This window comes from Salmo trutta, chromosome 40 (assembly GCF_901001165.1).
Source record: "Salmo trutta chromosome 40, fSalTru1.1, whole genome shotgun sequence".
Taxonomy (NCBI): domain Eukaryota; kingdom Metazoa; phylum Chordata; class Actinopteri; order Salmoniformes; family Salmonidae; genus Salmo; species Salmo trutta.
The window spans coordinates 11,172,949-11,192,115 of NC_042996.1; the positions used below are offsets into that span (position 1 = coordinate 11,172,949).

At 44.1% G+C, this 19,167-nt stretch overlaps 1 gene segment (V, D, J or C); it reads left to right on the plus strand.

Moving 5' to 3' along the window:
• Window positions 1-415: 415 nt before the first annotated feature.
• The window catches only part of LOC115180153 (Ig kappa-b4 chain C region-like), a 31,876-nt gene continuing 13,124 nt past the window's right edge, over window positions 416-19,167 (plus strand). Inside the window, 2 exon segments of the C gene segment in view lie at window positions 416-450; window positions 1,366-1,469. Coding sequence covers window positions 416-450; window positions 1,366-1,469 — 139 coding nt within the window.

A 19,167-nucleotide genomic window follows, 5' to 3' on the forward strand; every position in this document is an offset into this window, starting at 1 on the left:
AAAGAACACTATAACAAACAAAACAAGGAAACTGACAGCCAACAGTCCTGTCAGGTGCAAACACACTAAACAAGAAACAATTACCCACAACCCCAAAGAAAAACACACACTACTATATAGGACTCCCAATCAAAGGCAACTCAACACACCTGCCTTCAATTGGGAGTCCAACCTCAATCAACTAAACATAGAAAAACAAAACTCTGCCACGTCCTGACCAAAACGAATACAATTACGCCCTCTGCTGGTCAGGACGTGACAGCAACCTTTTGGTTACTAGGCCAACACTCTATGCGCTAGCTACCTGCTGTCCTTTAAGAACATCAAACAGTAACTGTTTACTCAGGTAACTGATGTATGGCCACTTTTATGTCACATCACCATTATATTTTTATTCTGATGATGATCAGATATAATGAACTGTCTGTTCACTCATGCTTGGTCTCTGATGTAAGTTCCTAAAATCAGTTAGTGAACACTTCTCTAAACTAAAGCTGGTAGGATTCCTCTGGTAGTGTTGTCTGTCCTCTGTGACTTTACCACCACTGTTAAATCTGAGATCAACATGTTTAATAAAGGATTATACAACATGGATCACTATCACTACTGCTGCTGCTGTTGTCTTTCATATGGACAATATGGAGGAATACTAGCAACACTGATCTAATGCAGGACTATAACGACAAACTAGGAGAACCTGATACACAGAGGAAGGACAAAATACTCATATCTGGATTTAAGATTCAATTCATCGGTATTATCTAGAACAGCTTATATGAAGTGTTTGTTCTACCTGGAAGATGGTCAAGTGTATTAGTTTTGATTATGATTCTGTATGACTGATCTTCACTGTAACAGCTGCAGCATCACAACATAGAGGTTTTTGTACCAGCAGTAATAGGGATTGTATCACTGTGGTGGACTTTTGGTAGCGGCACCAGACTAGATGTTGGAAGTAAGTAAACAATTAAATTAACTGTTTTATTCACCTTTTGATGTTGTGTTTCAATATTTCAATAATTTTAGCCTCAATATTGAGGATTTTTTACTTACTTTTTTTTTTACATGATTTTGGGAAACAATATTCAAGGCCTACACATAATATGGCCAGTTAGAATATGAATGTTATCACATCTAATTAAATTTGACCTGTCTTTAAACTATGAAAGTGATTAGCCTACATTTTAGATTAGTTGTATGAATAAACATACTGCACCTTGTAGGAAATGTTCAATAAAGAGTAGTTTCAGCAAATTCTTTAGGAAAACAAAACAAAAAACACTGTATTTGAAAAGAACAAGATAAAATCATCTTTGGCAAGTATTCATACCATATTAGAGTCAATGATTTGAACCACAATCTAAGGACATTCAGCTTGCCCAATGGTCAGGAGGTTTTTGTACCAGCAGTAGTAGGGATTGTATCACTGTGGTACACTTTTGGTAGCGGCACCAGACTAGATGTTGGAAGTAAGTAACAAGCTCTCTTGATATTTCTTTCTGATTACACTTAAGTATATTATTCTTACACTCTGTCTCTATGAAAATATTGCGATTTTAGATTTTCTAAATATTTTAATTGCTTTTGACTGAGCCTTCTTTCAAGTAACATTTTATTGAATCAAAATGTTAAATTGTAGGTTTATTTATGTCTGATTTGTATGATTGCAGAATGTAACTCTTAGTTCTGGTATGACAATTTTTAATAGTATTGGATATAGTAGTCATTATTGTTGTATTGAGTTCATGGTAGCCTTCACTGTTAGTGTGAAGACAAAAGGTCTCAGTTATGTTTGTAACCAACGTCATGAACTAACATGGTTGATATGTGATTAAATATCATTTAGGCTCAAATTCTGCAAATACTATGAATATGACTAGGCCATTCTCATCAGATCCATTCCTAAACAATATCTGTATGACATGTATAACTGACGTCGTATAACTTGTAACTCTACTTATTTAATACTTGTTTGGTTTATAAATCTGCTTTATCATATTACTAAACAATCTCACTAAACAATCTAACTTTTACATTCATATTTACAGGGCATTTCCAATTCACTTTATTTTGATGTGTACTTTACTGAAGTTGTACTTGATGTAGTTAATAAGTTGAGTTGTTCTGTTTGTTCCAGGTAACAGTGCCCCCACCCTCACTGTCCTGCCCCCCTCTAGTGAGGAACTGTCCAGTACAGCAACAGCCACACTGACGTGTCTGGCCAACAAGGGCTTCCCCTCAGACTGGACCATGAACTGGAAAGTGGATGGGACCAGAAAGGGGGAGGAGGCCAATCCCGGGGTCCTGGAGAAGGACGGTCTGTACAGCTGGAGCAGCACCCTGAGTCTCACTGCTCAGGAGTGGACCAAGGCAGGAGAGGTGACCTGTGAAGCCCAGCAGAATTCCCAGACTCCAGTCACCAAGACCCTGAGGAAGGCTGACTGTTCTGGGTAGGACCCACCAGTCACACACCCCTGTGGAGAGAGATTGCTGCTTCCTCTGCTTTGACTTGCTTCGTTCTCTGATTTAGTGATCACACTCGTATAGACTAACAGGGGGCTTGGCTTGAGTTCATGTGTCAATCCATTCTGTAGACTGCGATTTTGTTCATTTTAGATTTGATGTGATCTGCTTTTATTCACTATCATGTTTGCTTTGATGCTTCAACTATGTAATAATGGATTAATATAAAGATGTATTTTTGCAATACATATTTGTGTTGTTTCTATTAATTAACTGGATCATAGATATATTTGGAATATTTGGAAAAATAAATGCATTCAGTAAGCCTGATTCATGGTGTCTTTGAAAACTGTCAGGCCTAAACTTCATTCTCACTGAACATCATCACTGACCAGTAATTAATACCATCACAATATACTATGATATAATAGAAGAGGTTCTGCCATGGAAGTAGTTGATGACTGTCTGTATTCATCAGGATACTGAGTCTGTGTCAGACCTGTTTAACTTGACAGAATTAACAGCAATAAAATAAGAACTATCACACAGTCTACCGGTATCTTGGACGTGTGTTATAGTCTGTGATTAGAAGCTAAATACATTATAAAAATGACTAATATTACAAGTGCCACTACTTCAAGATAGAGAGTAGAGTTATAGTCTTCTCTACCTCCAAGCCCCTGGGGACAGGGCGAACATCTGGTGACAGTGCTGCTCTATTCTGGGACAAGCAGAACCACCGAGCCCAGTCTATGCAAATCTGTTTCACTCCCACAGCTCCCAGTCTAGTTTCAGTTTCACTGCCTGGACTGGGCCAGATTTGAGTGGGTGGACAGGTTTTACTGTAACCTCTATGGTGGATTCAAGGAGGGGGACTTTCTTACAATGAATAAACCAGCATGTAATAGATTACATATATGATGGATATTACTATAGACATGACTGCTAGGCGGCAAGATGGCGGACTGAACACAGCACTGCAAATCACCTCAAGATAAAAACTTAATATAATATACAATATCTATAAGTTAGACTCAATATTAGCACTTCACATACTGGTGGGTAATAACCTTCAATCTAGATAACAACACAAAACAAATCATAAGGTTAGAGAAATGTATCTACAAATTTTTAGGAAAACAAGCAACACCCAAACATGACGGAGGGTAAACAAGGAGAACCAATCTCCAAAAATAAACGCCACTCCTCGATGAACACAGACGATTTAAGCTTTTCACCCCCGGGAATGGTAAGGGTGGAAACTGATCTGTTAAAATCGATAAATGACAAACTGGGCATAATTGAACTACCCAGTAATGATAAAAATGAGTTGAAGGCGAGGCTCGAGATGAGTGACGAAAAAGCTGTGACAATGGAGAAAAAACAAACAAGCTAAAAGGGACAGTCAATAAGATTGAAATGGACATTAATGAACTTAAAAAGGAGAACATCTTTCTGAGAGAAGCCTTACTTGACATACAGACTGGAACTATGAGAGAAAATCTGTTACTTACTGGTATCCAAGAGAAAGAAGGAGAAATTCCTGAAGGTGTAGTGAGGGAGTTCCTCCATTTGCGCTTCAGATCCCACGTGAAGCTGTCGACAAAATCCAACTCGAAATGTACACTGTTTCAGACAGAGAGGACAGAGATATGAGCGCCCAGTCATTGCCAAATTTGCTTTCTTTAAAGATAAAATAACGGTTAAAAGCCTGGGTAAAAGACTTGCTGGCATGAAAATAGGCATGAATGAAATTGCAGAACGCCACAACGTTCTGTACCCAGTCTTCAAGGAGAATAGATTCAAAGGGAAACGTGTAGCTCTCGTAGTCGATAAACTGTATATTGATAACCAAATGTTCCGAGACACAAAGACTACTCCATGGCTATTCTAAATGTTACAAAATTCCCATAGAGGAGTCAAATAATGCAACTCCGAATACTAGCCATGTTAGGGATTTTAATAAAAAAAATATATAGAAAAGCAATAAAATACAACAATTGTTAAAGAAATAAACTACAACTACGCTATACCATTCTAGATAGGGGGAATGTTGGAAAATAGTATTAGACTTTCTGTTTATAGTATTTCATAAATTGATAAGACAGCATTAGAAGAAAGGATAATTAGCGAAATAATGGATTTTTAAATATAAGGAACTGGAACACAAAAGCACTCAATCAACATGGTAGAGATAAAACACAGCTAACAGAGGACATAGAAGGCACAGGATGTGGGTATGTGCAGATGTATTGTGATGGAAGGTGGGGTGTGTTTTTTTGTGTTTGGAAAAGTGTTAAGTGAGTGAAGAAGGAAAAAGGTTGCAAATCCCAGAGCCCATGTGTGTTTGTGAGCAGAGGTTGTTGTCACGTCCTGACCATAGTAAGAGGTTATTTTCTATGGTAGAGTAGGTCAGGGTGTGACAGGGGGTGTTTTGTGTTTTTCTATGTTTTCTATTTCTATGTTTTAGTTCTAGATTTTCTATTTCTATGTTGGGTTTTTGGGTTGATCTCCAATTGGAGGCAGCTGGTCCTCGTTGCCTCTGATTGGAGATCATATTTAAGTTGGGGTTTTCCTATTGTGTTTTGTGGGTAGTTGTTTTCTGTTTAGTGTATGTAACCTGACAGAACTGTTGGCTGTCGTTTTGTTTCTTTGTAAAAGTGTTTAGTTTTCATTAAAGAATAATCATGAGCACTCCACACGCCACGCCTTGGTCCCCTCTATACGACACACGTTACATTTGTGCCAGAGAGCTTTCCATTTTGTGCAGATATGAGATATACATTTTAAAATTAATAATATTTATTTATTTATTGTTCTGTCCTGATGGAATGGTCCCCAGCCCTATACCCTGGACACCCACCTGAGAAACCCATACACTAAGGAGAAGTCCTTATCTGTTTTACGGGCCTGCTGTAAGTACCCTGTTCGCAGCCAAATCAGAAAGATGAATGTGGTCAGAGACCTACTAAAGGCTGCCTGGTAGCGTTGGTCCTACAAAGCCAAAGCCGCTTGATGGGAGAGCATAATATACAAGGAAATTCTCAAAGCTGATAATGAGAACCTTTACGACCTTGTACCTAGCCGGTGGGGTGCCCCCACCCAGGTAGTGGCAGTGCAGGCAACACTATCTGCAGTAACCCATGGGGAGGGGGTCACACTGAGACATTCAGAGAGGGGGCATATTATTGTGGCCTTGGTGGAACAAAATAATCAAAGGTCTGACTGCACAGAGATGCTTGGGAAAATGGTCACAACGGGGGACCCTTGCGTGTGTGTTTCAGGGGAAGGGTGTGTATCTGATCTCAGTCACCTAGGATTTGACAGCGGTTAACCAAATCTCCCAATTTTTGCCAGTTTTGCTCAATTTTGCATGCCTTCTCAAACATCTGCAACTGTATATGCATTCGTAAATCAAGTCCTTTCTTGAGTTGGGCTCTGGGATGGAACAACTATTGAGCATCTGAGTTTATGGTTGTTTTTGGGGGAAAGGGGTTGAGTGTGTATGAGTGTTTGTGTGTGTGTATGTATCCCACAACTGTTGCTAGGGAGTAAAGATGTTAGGGACAATATAGGATGAATCACAATAATTGTTTGCTAAAATAATAATTTATTGACGAAAATGTAATTTTTGTAATGACAATCCTGGTTACAGGTAACAATTCTTAGCATGAACTGCCTACATTATTACAAAAATGATTTGTTAATTATGGAAATTAAGATAAGCAGGATTTTTAATATTAATATTAATATAAAATCAAATCGATGTGAGGGCGATGGAAATGCTTTTGGCGGTTGATCTGCTTCTGTTCTGTGGGTGGCACTGTGTGCTCTTTTCAAAGGATGGGTCCCGGTCGCCAGTGGCGGTTCTAGACCATTTCAACTGGGGGGGCCAACCTGGGGCCAGGTGTACTGTTAGAGGGGCCTGTTACATTAGACGTTATTGTTGTCATATCGTTTTCTTCACTGCATTGCAGGCTTTAGCAGGCAACAGACCATGTTCCACGTTGCCACTGTCTGATAACGGATGTTAAAAAAGAACGATAGCAAAAATGTGTTATGTAAAAATTATTTCATACTCTACATTTAGGAATTGTTGTCACAGGGGCAAAGTGCTGTACAGAAACCCAGCCTGAAACCCTAAACAGCAAGCAATGCAGATGTAGAAGCACGATGGCTAGGAAAAATTCCCTAGAAAGGCCGAAACCTAGGAAGAAACCTAGAGAGGAACCAGGCTATGAGGGGTGGCCAGTCCTCTTCTGGCTGTGCCGGGTAGAGATTATAACAGAACATGGCCAAGATCATAGATGACCAGCATGGTCAGATAATAATCACAGGTCAGCACCTCAGGAATAAATGTCAGGTGGCTTTTCATGGCCAATCATTCAGAGTATCTCTACCGCACATGCTGTCTCTAGAGAGTTGAATCAGCAGGTCTGGGACAGGGTAGCATGTCCGGTGAGCAGGTCAGGGTTCCGTAGCCGCAGGCAGAACAGTTGAACCTGGAGCAGCAGCACGACCAGGTGGACTTGGGACAGTAAGGAAGGTAGTCCTGAGGCATGGTCTTAAAGCTTAGGTCCTTCGAGAGAAAGTGAGGGAAAGAAAGAGAGAGAGAGAGAGAGAATTAGAGAGAGCATACTTAAATTCACACAGGACACCGGATAAGACAGGATAAATAGTCCAGATATAACAGACTGACCCTAGCCCCCCGACACAAACTTTTGCAGCATAAATACTGGAGGCTGAGACATGAGGGGTCGGGAGACACTGTGGCCCCGTCTGACGATACCCCCGGACAGGGCCAAACATGGAAGATATAACCCAACCCACTTTGCCAAAGCACAGCCCCCACACCACTGGAGGGGTAACTTCAACCGCCAACTTACTATCCTGAGACAGCCGACGAAGATCTCCCCCACGGCACGAACCCGGGGGGGGGGGGGGGGGGGGGGGGGGGGGGGGGATGGCACCAACCCGGAGTGATGATAGGCGTGATGATATTAATTAACAGTAATTTTGATTCGAATGTACAAATTGTCCAAACAGATCCTCAAGGTAGATGGATGAATTTAAATATTTTATTGGACCATAAACAGATATGGCACATTAACCTATACGGTCCAAATAATGATGATCCACGCTTCTTTAAAAATGTATAGAATAATTTATAAACCCTACAACCAATACAAGACTCTATTATTATGGTGGGAGAATATAATGCGGTTTCAAATACCTCTATGGACCGTGAAGGAAATCACACTACAAACTATCACCTCATGCACTTAAGATGGCGAAGCAGTCGGACGTGTGTTTATCTTTTCCCATGTAAATAGTCTGTTTCTTTGGGGTTTTTTTCGTAAATATTTTAATCTCGCTTTCCATCTACGATCTAAATATACTGTCCTGCTACCAGCCTCAGCCAATGTGGTACGGATCTGCTATTTTTATACTTTATAACTGGAACCTCCATTAGAAGCCAGCCAGCTAACTAGCTACTAGCTAGTAGTCATTGTTAGCCACTGCTAGCGGTCTTCACCTTTAGCTCGGACACCAGCCAGCCTTAGCTCGGACAATACCTGCCAGTCTACACAGCGCAATATAAACCCAGAGCATATCGGACTGCTTTTCTCTACCACAGCTAATTGTTGGCTAACGCCTCTGTCCCGGAGCAAGCACCAGTTAGCCTTGAGCTAGCCTCAACCTAGACCCGTCTCCCGGCTAGCCGACAAGGTATACCAGCTAACTCTTGGGCTACAATACCTCTTTTGCCATTTGGCCTAGACCCTTTATTGTCGTCACTGAGCCTCGTCGATCCATCAAAACTGGTCTGCCGACGTAATCGTCCGATGTGGCTTCAACAGGCTTTTCCGTTGCGATGTCGCCGAAGACCCATCTGCTAGCCCCGGTCTGCTAGCTTTCTGAACGCCGTGTCTCCCGCTCGCCTAGCGTAGTAGCGACTACCGAATGGCTCCCTGACTCACCTATTGCTGCTCATTGGACCCTATGATCACCCAACTACACAGCTGATGCCTGCTGGACTGTTTACTAACACGGTACCATATTTTATTAATCTGTCGGCCCCTGCCTCGAACTCAGGTGTACCTAACTGAACCTCTCTGCCCATTCATCACAAATTACCCGTTGTTGTCTTACCTGATCAACACCTATGATTGTTTTATGCCACTCTCTAATGTCAATATGCCTTGCCTACTGCTGTATCGGTTAGGTCTTATTGTTTTATTTCACTGTAGAGCCCCCAGTCCCGCTCAACATGCCTTCGATATCTCTTTTGACCCACCCCCCACACATGCAGAGACCGATTCTGGCTTAACTGGTGCCTCCAGAGATGCAATCTCTCTCATCGTCACTCAATGTCTAGGTTTACCTCCACTGTACACGGTTTACCTCCATCCTACCATACCCTTATCTGTACATTATGCCCTGAATCTATTCTACCACGCCCAGAAATCTGCTCCTTTTATTCTCGATTCCCAACGCACTAGACGACCAGTTCTTATAGCCTATAGCCATACCCTTAACTGACTCCTCCTCTGTTCCTCTGGTGATGTAGAGGTTAACCCAGGTCCTGTAGTGTCCAGGACTACACCTATTCCCCAGGCGCTCTCATTTGTTGACTTCTCTAACAGTAAAAGCCTTGGATTCATGCATGTTAACATCAGAAACCTCCTCCCTAAGTTTGTTTTATTCACTGCTTTAGCACAATCCGCCATCCTTGATGTCCTAGCCGTGTCTGAATCCTGGATTAGGAATGCCACCAAAAATTCTGATATTTCCATCCCCAACTACAACATTTTCCGTCAAGATAGAACTGCCAAAAAGGGCGGAGTTGCAATCTACTGCAGAGATAGCCTGCAGAGTTCTGTCATACTATCCAGGTCTGTGCCCAAACAATTCAATCTTCTACTTTTAAAAATCCAGCTTTCCAGAAATAAGTCTCTCACCGTTGCCACTTGTTATAAACCACCCTCAGCCCCCAGCTGTGCCCTGGGCACCATATGTGAATTGATTTCCTCCCATCTTCAGAGTTTGTACTGTTAGGTGACCTCAACTGGGATATGTTTAACAACCCAGCCGTCCTACAATCTAAGCTAGATGCCCTCAATCTCAGACAAATTATCAAGGAACCTACCAGGTACATCCCTAAATCCTTAAACATGGGCACCCTCATAGATATCATCCTGACCAACTTGCCCTCTAAATACACCTCTGCTATCTTCAACCAGCATCTCAGCGATCACTGCCTCATTGCCTGCATCCGTTGTGGGTCCGCGGTCAAACAACCACCCCTCATCACTGTCAAACGCTCCCTAAAACACTTCAGCGAGCAGGCCTTTCTAATCGACCTGGCCCGGGTATCCTGGGAGGATATTGACCTCATCCTGTCAGTAGAGGATGCCTGGTTGTTCTTTAAAAGTACTTTTCTCACCATCTTAAATAAGCATGCCACATTCAACAAATGTAGAACTAAGAACAGGTCGTCTATAAGTCTTTGCTAGGTAAAGCCCGCCATATCTCAGCTCACTGGTCACCATAGCAACACCCACCCATAGCACACCCTCCAGCAGGTATATTCCACTGGTCATCCCCAAAGCCAACACCTCTTTGGCCGCCTCTCCTTCCAGGTCTCTGCTGCCAATGACTGGGACGAATTGCAAAAATCACTGAAGCTGGAGACTTATATCTCCCTCACTAACTTTAAACATCAGCTGTCAGAGCAGCTTACCAATCACTGCACCTGTACACAGCCCATTTTTTAAATAGCCCACCCAATTACCTCATCCCCATATTGTTATTTATTGTTTTGCCCCTATGAGGGTGCCCAGGATATAACCCCACCCACTTTGCCAAAGCACAGCCCCCACACCACTAGAGGGATACCTTCAACCACCAACTTACCATCCTGAGACAAGGCCGAGTATAGCCCACAAAGACCTCCGCCACGGCACAACCCAAGGGGGGGGCGCAAACCCAGACAGGAAGACCACGTCACTGACTCAACCCACTCAAGTGACGCACCCCTCCTAGGGACGGCATGGAAGAGCACCAATAAGCCAGTGACTCGGCCCCTGTAATAGGGTTAGAGGCAGAGAATCCCAGTGGAGAGAGGGGAACCGGCTAGGCAGAGACAGCACGAGCGATTCGTTAATTCAGTGCCTTTCCGTTCACCTTCACACTCCTGGGCCAGACTACACTCAATCATAGGACCTACTGAAGAGATAAGTCTTCAATAAAGACTTAAAGGTTGAGACCGAGTCTGCGTATCTCACATGGGTAGGTAGACCATTCCATAAAAATGGTGCTCGATAGGGGAAAGCCCTGCCTCCAGCTGTTTGCTTAGAAATTCTAGGGACAATTAGGAGGCCTGCGTCTTGTGACCGTAGCGTACGTGTAGGTATGTACGGCAGGACCAAATTGGAAAGATAGGTAGGAGCAAGCCCGTGTAATGCTTTGTAGGTTTGCAGTAAAACCTTGAAATCAGACCTTGCCTTAACAGGAAGCCAGAGACTAGCACTGGAATAATATGCTCACATTTTTGGGTTCTAGTCAGGATTCTAGCAGCCATATTTAGCACTAACTGAAGTTTATTTAGTGCTTTATCCGGGTAGCCGGAAAGTAGAGCATTGCAGCAGTCTAACCTAGAAGTAGCAAAAGCATGGATTAATTTTTCTGCATCAATATTAAACAGAACATTTCTGATCTTTGCAATGTTACGCAGATGGAAACAAGCTGTCCTTGAAACAGTCTTGATATGTTCTTCAAAAGAGAGATCAGGGTCCAGAGTAACACCGAGGTCCTTCACAGTTTTATTTGAGACGACTGTACAACCATCAAGATTAATTGTCAGATTCAACAGAAGAGCTCTTTGTTTCTTGGGACCTAGAACAAGCATCTCTGTTTTGTCCGAGTTTAAAAGTAGAACGTTTGCAGCCATCCACTTCCTTATGTCTGAAACACAGGCTTCCAGCGAGGGCAATTTTGGGTCTTCACCATGTTTCATAGCCTTCCCCGTAGCTCAGTTGGTAGAGCATGGTGTTTGCAACACCAGGGGTGTGGGTTCGATTCCCACGGGGGGCCAAGTACGAAGAAAAAAAAATGTATGAAATGAAAATGAAATGTATGCATTCACTACTGTAAGTCACTCTGGATAAGAGCAACTGCTAAATGACGTAAATGTAATGTAAATGTACAGCTGTGTGTCATCCACATAGCAGTGAAAGTTAACATTATGTTTTCGAATGACATCCCCATGAGGTAAAATATATAGTGAAAACAATAGTGGTCCTAAAACGGAACCTTGAGGAACCACAAAATTTGCAGTTGATTTGTCAGAGGACAAACCATTCACAGAGACAAACTGATATCTTTCCGACAGATAAGATCTAAACCAGGCCAGAACTTGTCCATGTAGACCAATTTGGGTTTCCAATCTCTCCAAAGGAATGTGGTGATCGATGGTATCAAAAGCAGCACTAAGATCTAGGAGCATGAGGACAGATGCAGAACCTCGGCCTGACGCCATTGAAAGGTAATTTACCACCTTCACAAGTGCAGTCTCAGTGCTATGATGGGGTCTAAAACCAGACTGAAGCATTTCGTATACATTGTATGTCTTCAGGAAGGCTGTGAGTTGCTGCGCAACAGCTTTTTCCAAAAAAGTTGAGAGGAATGGGAGATTTGATATAGGCCGATAGTTTTTTATATTTTCTGGGTCAAGGTTTGGCTTTTTCAAAAGAGGCTTTATTACTTCCACTTTTAGTGAGTTTGGTACACATCCGGTAGATAGAGAGCCGTTTATTATGTTTAACATAGGAGGGCCAAGCACAGGAAGCAGCTCTTTCAGTAGTTTAGTTGGAATACGGTCCAGTATGCAGCTTGAAGGTTTAGAGGCCGTGATTATTTTCATAATTGTGTCAAGAGATATAGTACTAAAACACTTGAGTGTCTCCCTTGATCCTTGGTCCTGGCAGAGTTGTGCAGACTCAGGACAACTGAGTTTTGGAGGAATATGCAGATTTAAAGAGGAGTCCGTAATTTTTATTTATTTTTTATTTATTTCACCTTTATTTAACCAGGTAGGCAAGTTGAGAACAAGTTCTCATTTACAATTGCGACCTGGCCAAGATAACGCAAACGCGGTTCGACAACATACAACAACACAGAGTTACACATGGAGTAAACAACATACAGTCAAAAATACAGTAGAAAAAAATAAGACTATATACAATGTGAGCAAATGATGTGAGATAAGGGAGGTAAAGGCAAAAAAAATGCCATGGTGGCAAAGTAAATAAAGTATAGCAAGAAAAACACTGGAATGGTAGATTTGTAGTTTGAAGAAAGTTCAAAGTTCAAATCTAAATAATATGGTGCAAAAGGAGCAAAATAAATAAAATAAATAAATACAGTAGGGGAAGAGGTAGTAGTTTGGGCTAAATTATAGATGGGCTATGTACAGGTGCAGTGATCTGTGAGCTGCTCTGACAGCTGGTGCTTAAAGCTAGTGAGGGAGATAAGTGTTTCCAGTTTCAGAGATTTTTGTCGTTCGTTCCAGTCATTGGCAGCAGAGAACTGGAAGGAGAGACGACCAAAGGAGGAGTTGGCTTTAGGGGTGACCAGAGAGATATACCTGCTGGAGCGCGTGCTACAGGTGGGTGCTGCTATGGTGACCAGTGAGCGGAGATAAGGGGGGACTTTACCTAGCAGGGTCTTGTAGATGACCTGGAGCCAATGTGTTTGGCGACGATTATGAAGTGAAGGCCAGCCAACGAGAGCATACAGGTCGCAGTGGTGGGTTGTATATGGGGCTTTGGTGACAAAACGGATGGCACTGTGATAGACTGCATCCAGCTTGTTGAGTAGGGTATTGGAGGCTATTTTGTAAATTACATCGCCGAAGTCGAGGATTGGTAGGATGGTCAGTTTTACGAGGGTATGTTTGGCAGCATGAGTGAAGGATGCTTTGTTGCGAAATAGGAAGCCAATTCTAGATTTCACTTTGGATTGTAGATGATTGATGTGAGTCTGGAAGGAGAGTTTACAGTCTAACCAGACACCTAGGTATTTGTAGTTGTCCACAAATTCTAAGTTTGAACCGTCCAGAGAAGTTATGCTGGATGGGCGGGCAGGTGCAGGCAGCGATCGGTTGAAGAGCATGCATTTAGTTTTACTTGTGTTTAGGAGCAGTTGGAGACCACGGAAGGAGAGTTGAATGGTATTGAAGCTCGTCTGGAGGGTTGTTAACACAGTGTCCAAAGAAGGGCCAGAAGTATACAGAATGGTGTCGTCTGCGTAGAGGTGGATCAGAGATTCACCAGCAGCAAGAGCGACATCATTTATGTATACAGAGAAAAGAGTTGGCCCAAGAATTGAACCCTGTGGTACCCCCATAGAGACTGCCAGAGGTCCAGACAGTAGGCCCTCCGATTTGACACACTGAACTCTGTCAGAGAAGTAGTTGGTGAACCAGGCGACGCAATCGTTTGAGAAACCAAGGCTACTAAGTCTGCCGATGAGGATGTGGTGATTAACAGAGTCAAAAGCTTTGGCCAGGTCAATGAATACGGCAGCACAGTATTGTTTCTTATCGATGGCGGTTACGATGTCGTTTAGGACCTTGAGCGTGGCTGAGGTGCACCCATGACCAGCTCTGAAACCAGATTGCATAGCGGAGAGGGTGCGGTGGGATTCGAAATAGTCGGTAATCTGTTTGTTGACTTGGCTTTCGAAGACCTTAGAAAGGCAGGGTAGGATGGATATAGGTCTGTAGCAATTTGGGTCAAGAGTGTCACCTCCTTTGAAGAGGGGGATGACAGCAGCTGCTTTCCAATCTATGGGAATCTCAGACGACACGAAAGAGAGGTTGAACAGGCTAGTAATAGGGGTTGCAATAATTTCGGCAGATAATTTTAGAAAGAAAGGGTCCAGATTGTCAAGCCCAGCTGATTTGTAGGGGTCCAGATTTTGCAGCTCTTTCAGAACATCAGCTGAATGGATTTGGGAGAAGGAGAAATGGGGGAGGCTTGGGCGAGTAGCTGTGGGGGGTGCAGTGCTGTTGAATGCAGTAGGGGTAGTTAGGTGGAAAGCATGGCCAGCCGTAGAAAAATGCTTATTGAAATTCTCAATTATAGTGGGCTTATCGGTGGTGACAGAGTTTCCTATCCTCAGTGCAGTGGGCAGTTGGGAGGAGGTGTTCTTATTCTCCATGGACTTTACAATGTCCCAGAACTTTTTAGAGTTGGAGTTGCACGAAGCAAATTTCTGTTTGAAAAAGCTAGCCTTGGCGTTTCTATCTGCCTGTGTGTATTGGTTTCTAACTTCCCTAAAAAGTTGAATTTTTTTGCTTTCTAATGATCCTGATCTTTTCCTCAAAGAAGTGCATGAATTTATTACTGCTGAAGTGAAAGCCATCCTCTCTTGGGGAATGCTGCTTTTTAGTTAGATTTGCGACAGTATCAAAAATAAATTTCGGATTGTTCTTATTTTCCTCATTTAAGTTGGAAAAATAGGATGATCGAGCAGCTGTGAGGGCTCTTCGATACTGCACGGTACTGTCTTTCCAAGCTAGTAGGAAGACTTCCAGTTTGGTGTGGCGCCATTTCCGTTCCAATTTTCTGGAAGCGTGCTTCAGAGGTTGGGTATTTTCTGTATACCAGGGAGCTAGTTCCTCATGACAAATGTTTTTAGTTTTTAGGGGTGCAACTGCATCTAGGGTAATGCGCAAGGTTAAATTGAGTTCCTCAGTTAGGTGGTTAACTGATTTTTGTACTCTGACATCCTTGGGTAGGCAGAGGGAGTCTGGAAGGGCATCAATGAATCTTTGGGTTGTCTGAGAATTTATAGCACGACTTTTGATGCTCCTTGGTTGGGGTCTGAGCAGATTAGTTGTTGTGATTGCAAACGTAATAAAATGGTGGTCCGATAGTCCAGGATTATGAGGAAAAACATTAAGATCCACAACATTTATTCCATGGGACAAAACTAGGTCCAGAGTATGACTGTGGCAGTGAGTAAGTCCGGAGACATGTTCGACAAAAACAACTGAGTCGATGATGGCTCCGAAAGCCTTTTGGAATGGGTCTGTGGACTTTTCCATGTGAATATTAAAGTCACCAAAAATTAGAATATTATCTGCTATGACTACAAGGTCCGATAGGAATTCAGGGAACTCAGTGAGGAACGCTGTATATGGCACAGGAGGACTGTAAACAGTAGCTATAAAAAGTGATTGAGTAGGCTGCATAGGTTTCATGATTAGAAGCTCAAAAGACGAAAACACCCTTTTTTTGTGTAAATTTAAATTTACTATCGTAAATGTTAGTAACACCTCCATCTTTGTGAGATGCGCAGGGGATATGGTCACTAGTGTAACCAGGAGGTGAGGCCTCATTTAACACAGTAAATTCATCAGGCTTAAGCCATGTCTCAGTCAGGCCAATCACATCAAGATTATGATCAGTGATTAGTTCATTGACTCTAACTGCCTTGGAAGTGAGGGATCTAGCATTAAGTAGCCCTATTTTGAGATGTGAGGTATCACGATCTCTTTCAATAATGGCATGAATGGAGGAGGTCTTATTCTAGTGAGATTGCTAAGGCGAACACCGTCATGTTTAGTTTTGCCCAACCTAGGTCGAGGCACAGACACGGTCTCAATGGGGATAGTTGAGCTGACTACAGTGACTGTGCTAGTGGCAGACTCCACTAAGCTGGCAGGCTGGCTAACAGCCTGCTGCCTGGCCTGCACCCTATTTCATTGTGGAGCTAAGGGAGTTAGAGCCCTGTCTATGTTCGTAGATAAGATGAGAGCACCCCTCCAGTTAGGATGGAGTCCGTCACTCCTCAACAGGCCAGGCTTGGTCCTGTTTGTGGGTGAGTCCCAGAAAGAGGGCCAATTATCTACAAATTCTATCTTTTGGGAGGGGCAGAAAATAGTTTTCAACCAGCGATTGAGTTGTGAGACTCTGCTGTAGAGCTCATCACTCCCCTAAACTGGGAGGGGGCCAGAAACAATTACTCGATGCCGACACATCTTTGTAGCTGATTTACACGCTGAAGCTATGTTGCGCTTGGTGACCTCTGACTGTTTCATCCTAACATCGTTGGTGCCGACGTGGATAACAATATCCCTATACTCTCTACACTGGCCAGTTTTAGCTTTAGCCAGCATCATCTTCAGATTAGCCTTAACGTCGGTAGCCCTGCCCCCTGGGAAACAGTGTATGATCGCTGGATGATTCGTTTTAAGTCTAATACTGCGGGTAATGGAGTCGCCAATGACTAGGGTTTTCAATTTTTCAGAGCTAATGGTGGGAGCCTTTGGCATCTCAGACCCCGTAACGGGAGGAGTAGAGACCAGAGAAGGCTCGGCCTTAGACTCCGACCCGCTGCTTAATGGGGAGGACCGGTTGAAAGTTTCTGTCGGCTGAATAAGCGACACCGGTTGAGCATTCCTACAGCATTTCCCTCCAGAAGCCATGAGAAAGTTGTCCGGCTGCGGGGACTGTGCAAGTGGAATTTATACTACTATCTGTACTTACTGGTGGCACAGACGCTGTTTCATCCTTTCCTACACTGAAATTACCCTTGCCTAATGATTGCGTCTGAAGCTGGGCTTGCAGCACAGCTATCCTCACCGTAAGGCGATCGTTCTCCTGTATATTATGAGTACATCGACTGCAATTAGAAGGCATCATGTTAATGTTACTACTTAGCTTCCACTGTTGGAGGTCTTGATGAACCATGTCCAGATAAAGCATCCGGAGTGAAAAAGTTGACTGAAAAAAAAGTTGAGTGAGGGAAAAACAAAAAATATAAACGATAATTAAAAAGTAAAAACGGTAAAGTTGTCAGGTAGCAAAGAAAGGTTAGCAACAAAACGCACAGCAGCACGTAAACAAGTCTGCAAGTTGTGACCAGAAATGACACCAAAACCTCGGATAAACCTCCGGTAGAAGTTGGCAAACCCTAAGAACCGCTGCACCTCCTTTACTGTGGTGGGAGTCGGCCAATTACGCACGGCTGAAATGCGGTCACTCTCCATCTCCATCCCTGAGGTGGAAATGCGATACCCTAGGAAGGAGACGGATTGCTGGAAAAACAAGCATTTCTCAGCCTTGACTTACAGGTCATGCTCCAACAGGCGACCAAGCACCCTGCGCACCAGGGACACATGCTCAGCGGGTGTAGCGGAGTATATCAGAATGTCATCAATATACACCCCTTCACCCTGCCTGTGCAGGTCCCTGAAAATCTTGTCTACAAAGGCTTGGAAGACTGATGGCGCATTCATCAACCCGTACGGCATGACGAGTTACTCATAGTGCCCTGAGGTGGTACTGAAAGCCATCTTCCACTCATCTCCCTCTCGGATACGCACCAGGTTGTAAGCGCTCCTGAGATCTAGTTTAGTGAAGAAGCGCGCCCTGTGCATTGACACAATCCCTGTGGCTATGAGTGGTAGCGGGTAACTATACCTGGTTCAGACCCCGATAGTCAATACACGGGCGCAGACCTCCCTCCTTCTTGTTTACAAAAAAGAAACTCGAGGAGACGGGTGAAGTGGAGGACCGAATGTACCCTTGACACAGGGATTCGGAGACATATGTTTCCATAGCCTCCGTCTCCGCCTGTGAGAGGGGATACACGTGACTCCTGGGAAGTGCAGCGTCTACCAGGAGATTTATCGCACAATCGCCCCGTTGATGGGGTGGTAATTGAATCACCTTCTTTTTAGCGATGGCGAGAGCCAAATCGGCATATTCAGGGGGAATGCTCACGGTGGAGACCTGGTCTGGACTTTCCACCGTAGTAGCACCAACGGAAACCCCTAAACACCTCCCCGAGCACTCCCGCGACCACCCCGTGAGAGCCCTCTGTGGCCAAGAAACAGTGGGGTCATGACAAACTAACCAGGGTAGGCCTAGCACCACGGGAAACGCAGGAGAGTCAATAAGGATGAGACTAAATCTCTCCTTGTGTCCGCCCTGCGTCACCATGCCCAGAGGAGCGGTGGCCTCCCTGATCAAACCTGACCCTAATGGTCGACTATCTAAGGCGGGAACGGGGAAGGGCACAGCCACAGGAACAATGGGGATCCCTAATCTATGGGCGAACGATCTATCTATAAAGTTCCCAGCTGCGCCTGAATCGACGAGCGCCTTATGCTGGGAATGCGAGGAAAACTGTGACATAGACAAACATATGAGCAACAGAGGGCTCTCGGTGAGAATGGTGCTGGCTCACCTGGGGTGACGCCAAAGCGCCCTGCCTGCTGCCTCGATCCCTAGAGGAACCAGCCCAGCACCGACCGGCAGTGTGACCTCTGCGGCCACAGACGGTGCACGAGCTGGAACCCCCTCCGGTCTCCCTGTGCACCGCCCCCCCAGCTCCATAGGTATCAGAGAGGGGGAGTGGGGGGATGGAACCACCAGACTCCGATCTGAACGTCCGCAGGTAGCCAGGAAATTGTCCAGCCGGATGAACAGGTCCACCAGCTGGTCAAACGTGAGGGTGGTGTCTCTGCAGGCCAACTCGGTAATGGTCGATCAGGGCCCTGTCGTTCCATCCTGCGCGGGCAGCCAGGGTCCTAAACTCCAGGGTGAACTGCTGGGCGCTCCTCGTCTCCTGCCTCAGATCGAAGAGGCGCTCCTTCACCACTCTACCCTCGGGCGGGTGAACTCCTCA